Source organism: Jaculus jaculus, chromosome 3, assembly GCF_020740685.1.
Source record: "Jaculus jaculus isolate mJacJac1 chromosome 3, mJacJac1.mat.Y.cur, whole genome shotgun sequence".
Lineage (NCBI taxonomy): Eukaryota > Metazoa > Chordata > Mammalia > Rodentia > Dipodidae > Jaculus > Jaculus jaculus.
In genome coordinates this window covers 149,351,294-149,361,772 of record NC_059104.1, presented here as the reverse complement: position 1 = coordinate 149,361,772, position 10,479 = coordinate 149,351,294, and the positions used below count along the sequence as shown (strand labels likewise).

General features: G+C 49.3%; 1 protein-coding gene across 6 annotated transcripts; it reads left to right on the top strand.

Annotated features, from left to right (window-relative positions):
• The first annotated feature begins 378 nt into the window (after nt 1–378).
• Rccd1 (RCC1 domain containing 1) lies at nt 379–9,967 on the top strand. Of its 6 annotated transcripts, none has more exons than XM_045145005.1 (9): nt 401–536; nt 2,452–2,658; nt 2,879–3,278; nt 3,359–3,480; nt 5,356–5,454; nt 6,189–6,356; nt 7,415–7,444; nt 9,172–9,324; nt 9,504–9,967. In XM_045145005.1, coding segments are annotated over exons 2-9 (1,143 nt in total). In that variant the 5' UTR covers nt 401–536; nt 2,452–2,489; the 3' UTR covers nt 9,506–9,967. The 6 variants fall into 6 exon arrangements, with proteins under 6 accessions (XP_045000941.1, XP_045000940.1, XP_045000939.1 ...); XM_045145004.1 differs by having other exon boundaries at nt 2,336–2,658; XM_045145006.1 differs by lacking the exon at nt 2,452–2,658 and having other exon boundaries at nt 379–536.
• Nucleotides 9,968–10,479: the final 512 nt, after the last annotated feature.

The following is a 10,479-nucleotide window of genomic DNA, read 5'->3' as shown; positions in this document are numbered from 1 at the left end:
CCAAGCTTAGGAAGCTGATCAAACGATAGTTTCCTTATAATAAGTGATTTTAGGGTAGACTCATGCTGGCCCACCAAAGCATTTGTGTGTGAGTTTCCAGTGACCTCCATTTAGCACCGCTTGGGATACGGAACTAGTATGCACTTCCCTCCCGCAGAAAACCCAGGTCCTTTCCATAGCTGAGCCGGGCTAGAGGACAGCCTTGAGTCTCAACCGGCTTCCCGCCTTCTAGGAACTCATTTCCCGGAGCCGGAGTGTCTACTTGAAGCTCATTGGCTCAACCGATGTAAGTGACGGAACATGAGCCAATCAGCGGGAGGTGGAGGCTTCTAATACTACCGCTTCCTGTTTGAGCATCAGTCCTGCGCATGTCCAGTAGCGACCTCCGGGGCTTGAGAATGGCGGGTCTCGGGAGCTGCTCTTCACCAGTTCTTTCCCTCGGATCTTCATGGGTGTCCCCTCAGTGGTCCTAACCGGCGACACGCGGGTGTCCGCGCTAAGCCGAGGTAGCGGCTCAGCGGAGGCCCCGAGTGCAGGTGAGCGAGTCCCGCGGCCGCCCTTTTCCCAGGGGACATGGTCGTCCCAGCCAGCGATTGGCTCCGAGCAGGATGCTGCAGCCAATGGCTGCCTGTCATGCCGCGCGGCTGCTTCAATCGTGATCTCGGGGGCACCTGGCGCTGGGGGCTGCTGATTCCCGGCGTTTGCACTGCTTCGCGAGGTTGACTACAGACAGGATTGGCCTGGGCGGTTGAGGGCTCCTTGATTTGGAAGTGAGCACGAAAGGGATCGAGAGGCCAGAAGCTGTGGTTGTAGTTCTGGCTTAAAAGCCTTGAAAATGCGGGCTGGGGTGATATCCGAGCAGTTAAGGTACTTGCCTGCGAAGCCTAAGGACTCAGGCTCGATTCCCCGGGACCCACATAAGCTAGAGGCGTCTGGAGTTCATTTACAGCGGCTCGATGTCCTGACCTGCCCATTCTCTGTCCTCTCTACCTGCCTATTTCTCTCAAATAAATAAATGATTTTTTAAAAGTCTTGAAAATGGCCGGGTATGGGTGGTACATGCCTTCAGTCCCAGCACAGGGGAAGTAGAGGTAGGAGGATCACTGTGAGCTCAAGGCCATCCTGAGGCTACATAGTGAATTCCAAGTCAGCCTAGGCTAGAGCGAGACCCTATCTCGAAAATAAATAAATAAATAAATAAATAAAAATAGATAAATAAAAAGTCTTGAAAATGCCTGTGAATTTCTGATCCAACAGAACCGACTGTAGGGAGGGCCTTGCTGTCGGAACTTTCCCCCAATTAAGTGTGAGCACTTGTTTATATAGCTAAGTTGATGAATCATTTTATTGGACCAAAGTAAGAGCACAATTAAAGTTCGAAAATTATGTCTAGATGCCGCTGAAAACCACTAGGAGAGCCAACGGTTATTTTTGTCAATTTGCTGCATTTATTTTTGTTTTTTTCCAAGGTAGAGTAGGTTGACTTGGAACTCTTTAGGTCCAGGTTTTGGCTTCGAAATCACAGCGATCCTTCCTACCTATGCCTCCCAGTGCTGAAATTAAAGGCGTGCGCCACCACTCCCAACTTAATTTGCTGTATTTAATAAGTTAAGACCGTATGTAAACATTGTTTTTTATTTGGATTTATTAGAAACAATTCCGTGAGGGAGCTACAAGCAGCACCTGGAGTTTGTTTGCAGTGGCTGGAAGGCCCTGGTGTGCCCATTATCTCCGTCTCTCTTTATTTTTGCAAATAAATATTTATAAATAAATAAATAGCTGGGTACACTTTTTAATTTCAGAACTCGGGAGACCAAGGTAGGAGGATAGCTATGAGTTGGAGGCCACCCTAAAACTACGTAGTGAATTCCAGGTCAGCCTGGGCTAGAGCAAGGCTCTACCTTGAAAAACCAAAACTAAAATAAAATAAAACCAAACAAATAAATAGAAATTAGATGTAATTGGACTGCAGGCCGCAGGGGTGCACACGTGGGCTCCGGAGCGTTGGAAATGCTCTGTACTTGCCCTATGAAGAGCACTTATGTCGAATGGGTGAGATTTGGTTTATCTCTGTGCTGGTTGTGCAATTGGGAATCTTAATGAAATAAAGCGACTCGACTTCCCAGGACTGTGAAGGATAAAGTGCCTGAAGCTGCGGAGTCGGAGGTGGGTCTTCAGAACTTGGTCTAGTGTCCAATGGCCGCTTGTGACCAGGGAAAGAGCCCAGCTTCATACGATTCAGAGTCGTAAATCTAGTGACCCTTCAGGCAGGTCGCGGGATGGACCGGCTGCTCCTGTGGTTAGGAGGATGGCATCCTGTCTGTCCACTTTATAGATACCGCAGCTGTGGCTACTGGAAGGCCCAACTTGCCCGTGTCCCGTTAGTGGCCCATTTGGCAGAATCTCTTCATCTCTTCGGGTTGCAACGTTAACTCCCCTACCCAAACCCAGCCAGGTGACAGAGGGCCGTCTGAGTGCCCAGCCCGGGGATGGCCGAGGAGCCGCACGGGACCTGGTTTGGCTTCGGATTCCGTGGCTTCGGGCAGGCGCTGGGCTCTGGGCGCGGGTGTCAGGCGGTGCTCAGCCCCGAGCCGCTGCGGGCCGGCGGCCACATCCGCGGCGTGAGCGCGAGCTGGAGTTACACCGCGCTGATGACCTGTGAGCAACCCCTCCCCACCGCCCCAATTCCAGACACCCCAACCCCTCTCCATCTGCCTCCCGGTTCCCATCACCCCAGCGTCGCTGCCCAGGCTGGCCCCATCATCTCCTAGGGTGGGCCCCATTCCTGTCCAGGAACACCGTTCACTCCAACTTCTGGCCACCCTGCCAGGTTTTGGGTCCGGTAAGTGTCCCCCCCGCCCCCCGCATCCCCCGGTAGGTGGAGGCCGTGTGGAGTTGTCGGGCTACGCGAGCGGTGAGGCCAGCGACTGCAGAGACGTGTGGGCTTCCGAGGGGCTCGTGGTGGTGCTGCGCGCAGGGCCGGGGTCCCTGGAGGAGCTGCAGGGCTGGGCGCCCAGCTCAGCGCTGCGCGGGGAGCCCCTCTGGGCGCAGACCGCCTTGGTGCCAGAGGCGGAGGCCCAGCGGGAAGACCCGCCAGAAGGTGATGGTCCAGCCACGAAGCTGCCGCTGCTGCCAGGCTCCCGTGCCCACCTGAGCCCGCAGCCGCCCTTCCGCCAGCCCCTGGCTCCAGAGCTGCAGGCGCGCCAGCTGGATTTGGGCAACGAGCACGTGTTGCTGCTGTGCGCTGCTGGCCAGGTGTTCTCCTGGGGCGGAGGCAGGTGAGACGCAGCTGCAGCTGGGTGTGATCAGGAGAAGCTCCTGTATGTGCCCATAGCTGACGAGGGTCTCCTTTGCTTAGGCATGGACAGCTGGGCCACGGGACTCTAGAGGCAGAGCTTGAGCCAAGGATGTTGGAGGCACTGCAAGGCCTACGCATGGCTCAGGTGGCGGCTGGTGGCTGGCACTCTGTTTGTGTGAGTGGTGAGTGACATAGTGCTCATGATCTAAGCCCATGACCTTGTCCTCCCCCACCCCTTTCTCTTGCTCTTTCTGATTTTGGTTTTATGAAACAGGGTCTCATGTGGCCAAGGCTGGTCTTGAATTTGCTATTTAGTCCTAACTTTGAACTCCAGATCCTCCTGCCTCCTGAGTGCTGCTGTTAGTGATTTTTGGCATTAGGGCTGTTGCTCCAACCCTGTAGTGTTTGAGCAGCGGTCCTGGGGGAGGGAAGATAGGTGACAGGGACAGGAGTCTTTCTTTTTAGTAACAACTCCCATGATTATAAACAATATCCCATGATAATTCCACCCCCCTCCCCCCCACTTTCCCCTTCACAACTCCATGCTCCATCATATCCCCTCCCCCTTTCAATCAGTCTCTTTTATTTTGATGTCATCATCTTTTCCTCCTATTATGATGGTCTTGTGTAGGTAGTGTCAGGCACTGTCAGGTCATGGATATCCAGGCCATTTTGTATCTGGCACGTTGTAAGGAGTCCTACCCTTCCTTTGGCTCTTACATTCTTTCTGCCACCTCTTCCACAATAGACCCTGAGCCTTAGAAGGTGTGATAGAGATGTTTCAGTGCTGAGCACTCCACTGTCACTTCTTCTCAGCACTATGGTGCTTTCTGAGTCATCCCAAGGTTACTGCCATTTGAAAAGTGATGTTTCTCTACCAAAACTGAGAGTAGCATTAATATATGGATATGAACATTAAGAGAAGTGCTTACTGGGCAGTTTGATAAGCACAGTATATACATTCAGCCAGACAGCAGCAGACATTATACCCCTAGGGCTCATGACTACCCCTGTTGTAGGTTTTCAGTACCATGGAGCAGGCCTCCAGTCAAATTAGAGGGCAGTTGGTTTCCTCCATAACAGACTTGCCACTATTGCACCTGTTGGCTCATTGACCTGGCTGGCCAAATACAAGGCTTGCAGTGTCCACTGTTGGGTGTCTTCACTGGTGATTTCTCTCTCTCCCATTGAACTGCATGCAGAATGGCTTCTTCCAGCTTTCAGGGACAGCAGTCTTTCAATGCGACCAGTGGTAGGCGAGTTTGAAAAGGGCCAAAGGCTACCTTAGTGGATCTGAAAGGGAGCCATTAGGGAAGTTCTGGGGATACAGTGTTGGGGACCACAGTTCAGCAATAGAAGGAAAGAATGAAAATGGAGAAGGTCTAGTGAGGGAGTTAAAGAAAAACTGATCAGGCTGGGTGCCATGTGCCAGACCATATGACCTGCTGCTACAGGGAGATCCGGACAGGGGGACTTCTTAAGCCTAGAGTTGGATACCAGCCTGGGTAAGGAAGTAAGATTCCATCTCTCTAAAAGAAAGGGTGAGCTGGGTATGGTGGCACACACCTTTCATCCCAGCACTAGGGAGGCAGAGGTAGGAGGATTGCAGTGAGTTTGAGGCCACCCTGAGACTACATAGTAAGTTCCAGGTCAGCCTGTACTAAAGCCAGACCCTACCTCAAAAAACAACAAGAAAAGGAAAAAGAGACAAAAAGAGAGTGGAGGATGCATTTAATTCCAGCACTTTGGGAGGCAGAGGTGGGATTGCCATGAGTTCAAAACTACCCTGAGACTACATGGTGAACTCCAGGTCAGCCTGGGCTACAGCAAGACCCTACCTTGAAAAAAACCAAAGAGAAAAAGAAAGGATGAGCAGAAGGCACTGCATGGGCAGGGAGCTGACACGAGGAAGATGTTGGGACTTGGTGGGGGATGTACCTTTGCCTGGAGGTGTGTTTGGGCAGGATAAGCTTTAGGCACCAAGACCCGGTGTGAAGAGCTTGTAGAGGAGGTGGGGTGGGTAGAGAGGGTTCATGGATCCTCTTTGTTTCTTTCAGAAACTGGGGATATTTATACCTGGGGCTGGAACGAGTCAGGGCAACTGGCCCTACCTGCAAGGAGCCTGGCAGAGGATGAGGAGACAGTCACATGGGAAGGTGAGGGCCATCTTTCCAGAATATTGCTGTCATTCCTGACTGACTCCTGGCTGTGTGCTGATCACAGAGCTACAGTGCTTAGGAGGAGCATGACACAACCCTGTCAGCATAGGACACAGCACAGGGTTGATTCTAAACCCCTTACAGTAGGGTGTGTTGGCAAAGGTGGTGTCAATCTTGGCACTGTACAGCATACAAGCCTAAATCCACCTCCTGTAGAACGATGGTTGAGGACTCCACTCTGCAGCTAGAAAATGATGTACTTTGTAGAGCTGTTATAGGAAGAAGATAATGTGCGGGTGAGGTTTAGCTTCATGCTCAGTATTAAATGTCATTATAACCGGACGTAGTGGTGCACGCAAAGAATCCCAGCACTCGGGAGGCAGAGGTAAGAGGATCACCATACATTTGAGGCCACCCTGAAACTATGTAGTAAATTCCAGGTCAGCCTGGTCTAGAGTGAGACCCTACCTTGAAAAAAAAAAAGTTATAAATAGGGCTGTAGGAATGGCTTAGCAGTTAAGGCGCATGCCTAAGGACCCTGGTTTGATTCTCCAGGTCCTGCGTAAGCCAGATACACATGGTGGCGCATGCATCTGGAGTTCGTTTGCAGTGGCTAGAGGCTCTGGTGCGCCCAGTCTCACTCTTTCTCTCTCCCTCTCTCTGCCTCTAATAAGTAAATAAATTTAAGAAACAATAAATCAAATAGCATTATAACCATTCCCAAATCGCAGGATTGGATGAGGACTGTTCCAATGGAGAGGAAGCAGCAGCCAGGGCCAAGGATGGAGTCCCTGTCCCCTTTATAGCTGTCCAGCCCTTCCCAGCTTTACTGGATCTTCCGCTGGGCTCAGATGCAGTCAAGGCCAGCTGTGGGTCCCGGCACACGGCTGTGGTCACAAGTGAGTAGGGTGGGCTCAGGCTGGAGCAGGAAGGTACTGCCTCCCACTTTTTTGCTTTGGGCCGCCAAAAAAGAGCATTGACTACCTAGAATCTTTCTTTTGCATTTCTATGTATTTATTTATATGTGTGTGTGTGTGTGTAAGCACATGTGTGCATATGTGCCCCTTCTGGTATCTCTTGCCACTGCAAACAAATGCTCATCTGGATTTACATGAATAGTTGGGGAATTGAACCCAGACTGGCAGGCTTTGCAAGCAAGCACCTTTAACTACTGAGTTATGTCAGGGGTTTGAGGCCAGCCTGGGCTATATAGTGACTGTCTCAAACTACAGCACAACAAAGAAATGAAAACAGAACAAAGGGGGAGGGAGGAAGGGAGAGAGAGGAAGACAAGTTACGTCTATATCTTTAACATAAGTCCTCAGTATGTCTAATCCAAAAGTACATCCTTGCAGGAGGAAGCTTGTGACCCTTCTCCATTTACATGCACACAGGCCAGCACTAGACTCTCAATCTTAGTAACCATACAATGTGGGCAAATCAGTTGACATACAAGAAAATAAACTTTTATTTTCCTTCTTTTTTTTTTCAAGGTAGGGTCTCACTGTAGGCCAGGCTGACCTGGAACTCATTCTGTAGTCCCAAGTCTGGCCTCTAATTCACAACAGTCCTCCTACCTCTTTATATATTTATTTATTTGCAAGCAGAGAGAAAAGGGAGGGAGAGAATGGGCACGCTAGGGTCTCCAGCTCCTTCAAACAAACTCCAGATGCATGCACTGGCTTCATGTGGGTACCGGGGAATCAAACCCTGGTTGTTAGTCTTTGCAGGTAAGCACCTTAACTGCTAAGCCATCTCTTCAGCCCAGCCTTTCCTTTTTTTTCCCCCTCTCAATTGGATCCTTTACCACCCCAAGTGTGGTTAGGCAGGTGTTGTTCTGGGCCAGGCCTATCTCAGGAGAATTGTAGCACTCTGGCAATGGGTTGTACCAGGCCAGGATAGACAGGTGTCTTAACCAAAGAACAGCGGTGACAGCTTATTCTCCCCTTGGTTGCAGGGACAGGAGAACTCTACACCTGGGGCTGGGGTAAGTTAAAGGGCTGTTTTTATGATCCTTAAACAAAGAGCAGTGGGGGAGGACCTGGGCATACAGAGCAGCAAAGACTAGAGGAAACAGGAATCTTAGCCTGATCGCTGGGAGGAGTGGGACTGAAAAGCCATCTGACTGTCCTTGGGGCGGGCACGGATCTAGGCACACTCAGAAGGTCCAAGACCCGGTATCAGAGAAATGAGATGGCATGGTCACAACTCTTGCATTCACAAAACATCTTTGTGGTGGTGGTTTGGTCCCAGCAGAGAAAGGGGAAACTGGATGTGATGGCTCACGTGTAATTGGGAGGCTGAGTGAGTTCAGGGCAACATGAGCTACAGTAGGCCCTGTCTCAAAAAAGTATAAAAACAGGGCTGGGAAGCCGGGCGTGATGGCGCATGCCTTTAATGCCAGCACTTGGGAGGCAGAGGTAGAAGGATCACCATGAGTTTGAGAGCACCCTGAGACTACATAGTGAATTCCAGGTTTCTGGACTAGAGTTAAACCCTACCAAGAAAAACAAACAAACAAACAAAAAACAGACAAAACAGGGCTGGGGTGTGGTTGAAGATGCTTGCTTGCAAAGCTTGTCAGCCCAGGTTGGACTCACCAGTAACCAAGTAAAGAAAAATGCACAAAGTGGCACATGCATCTGGAGTTTATTTGCAGCAGCAAGTTGGCACACCCTTACACAATCTTTCACAAATAATTTTTTTTTTCTTTTTTTGTTTTTCAATGTAGGGTCTTAGTCCAACCCATGCTGACCTGGAATTCACTATGTAGTCTCAGGGTGGCCTTGAACTCACAATGATCCTATCTGTGCCTCCCAAGTGCTGGGGTTAAAGGCATGCACCACCACATCCTAATGTTTTTTAATATCAAAAAGATTGAGAAAACAAAAAAAACCTGGTGTAGTGGTACACGTCTTTAATTCCAGTGCTTTGGAGGCAGAGGTAGGAGGATAGCTATGAAAGGCCAACCTGGAACTACAGAGTGAGTTCCAAGTCAGCCTAGGCTAGAATGAAACGACCTTGAAAAAGCAATAATAGAGAAGCCGGGCATGGTGGCTCACGCCTTTAATCCCAGCACTCGGAGGCAGAGGTGGGAGGATTGCTGTGAGTTCGAGGCCACCCTGAGACTCCATAGTGAATTCCAGGTCAGTCTGGGCTACAGTGAGACCCTACTCGAAAAAACCAAAAAAAAAAAAAAAAAAAAAAAAAAGAAAGAAAGAAAAGCAATAATAGAGAGTGTGTAAAATGAAGAGCAGAGAGGGCTGGAGAGATGGCTTAGCGGTTAAGGCAATTGCCTGCAAAGCCAAAGGATCCGGGTTAGATTCTCGAGGACCCACATAAACCAGATGCACAAGGAGGCGCATGCATCTGGAATTCGTTTGCAGTGGCGGGAGGCCCTAGCGTGCCCATTCTCTCTTCCTTTTTCTCTGTTTCAAATAAATAAATAAATAATTTTTTTAAAGTTAAAAAAAAATGGAGGCAGAGTTCTACATATCTTGGCATAGATAGCAAGACAGTCTGTAGGAGCCTCTTGGGGACTCCAAGGCTTGCCTGAGGGGATACTTTCTGGAATTGGTCTCCTAGATTCAGAGCAGGACCAGTAGGCATGTGAGTGTAACCCCAGCACCACACTCCAGTCTTCGGGCTGGGGGGCTTTCTGGAGGGGAAAAGCAAGGGCCAGCAGGGGGGGAAAAAGGGCTCTTTTCATTTCAGGTAAATATGGACAGCTTGGCCACAAGGATAGTGCCAGCTCAGATCGGCCTTGCCGTGTAGAATACTTTGTGGAAAAGCAACTCCAAGTCAAAGCTGTAACCTGTGGGCCCTGGAACACCTATGTGTATGCTGTAGAGAGAAGAGCTGACACATGTATGTATGAACATAAGCTCTTTATAAATAGAAATATGCATAAATAAACGTCTATCATATTAGATCAATAAAGATAATACTTAGAATAACTCCCATTCAGGTCAAGGAAAACCACTGCTCACACCAAAGCTCTGCCTCTTTTTACCCCTCCTCATCACAGCCTTCTCCCTTTGTTTTAGGACATGGTCATCAACTTTGCCACACTTTGGAAACCCATGGGCACTTGGAAAACTGATGCTTCAGGCCTGCTTACTCGACTGTGAATGGATCAGAACCTCTGAGTGTGGGTCTACACAGTAGATTTGGAAGTCTCCCCACCTCATCTTAGGTAGTTTGGATGAACAGCCAGGAATGGAAACCACTGAGAGTCAGCTTTTGCCATTTAACTCCATTTCAAAACTTATGATTTGCACATTTGTGTCTGGGCACACCAGGGTCTCTTGTGGCTGTAAATGGACACCTGTCTGGCATTATGTGGGTGATTGGGAAATTGAATCTGGGCAATAGGCTTTGCAAACAGGCACCTTTAACTACTGAGCCATCTCCTCAGCCCCTTCGAGTACATTTTCACTTAGAACCTTACCACGCTTGGATTCATCTTTAAAAAAAAAAAAACTTTAAAAAATTTATTTGCAAGTAGAGACAAGAGACAGAATGGGCATGCCACGGCCTACAGCCACTGCAAACAAACTTCAGATGTGTGCACCACTTTGTATCTGGCTTTAATGGATACTGAGGAATCAAACCCTGGTCATTAGGCTTTGCAGTCCAGTGCTTTAACTGCTTAGCCATCTCTCCAGCACTGGATTTATTATTTTTCCGAGGTAGGGTCTCACTGTAGGCCAGGCTGACCTGGAATTCACTATGTAGTCTCAAGGTGGCCTGGAACTCAAGGTGATCCCTCCTACCTCTGCCTCCCAACTGCTGGGATTAAAGGTGTGTGTCACCATACCTGGCTTTTTTTTTCTTTTCTGTTTTTTATGTAAGATCTTGCTCTGGCCCAGGCTGACCTGAAATTCTCTGTAGTCTCAAGGTGGCTTCAAACTCAAACTCATGGCGATCCTACCTCTGTTTCCCGAGTGCTGGGATTGGATTAAAAACATGCGCCACCATGCCCAGCACTTTATTCCTTTTGATGGTTGTATGATTTATATG

What these genes read in the sequence shown, in the direction of transcription:
- Rccd1 (XM_045145005.1), top strand. Translation starts at nt 2,490, where the DNA reads ATGGCCGAGGAGCCGCACGGGACCTGGTTTGGCTTCGGATTCCGTGGC. An exon ending in TTCTCCTGGGGCGGAGGCAG is followed by an intron (nt 3,279 to 3,358) that starts GTGAGACGCAGC and finishes TCCTTTGCTTAG; the next exon opens with GCATGGACAGCTGGGCCACG. An exon ending in ACTCTACACCTGGGGCTGGG is followed by an intron (nt 7,445 to 9,171) that starts GTAAGTTAAAGG and finishes TTTTCATTTCAG; the next exon opens with GTAAATATGGACAGCTTGGC.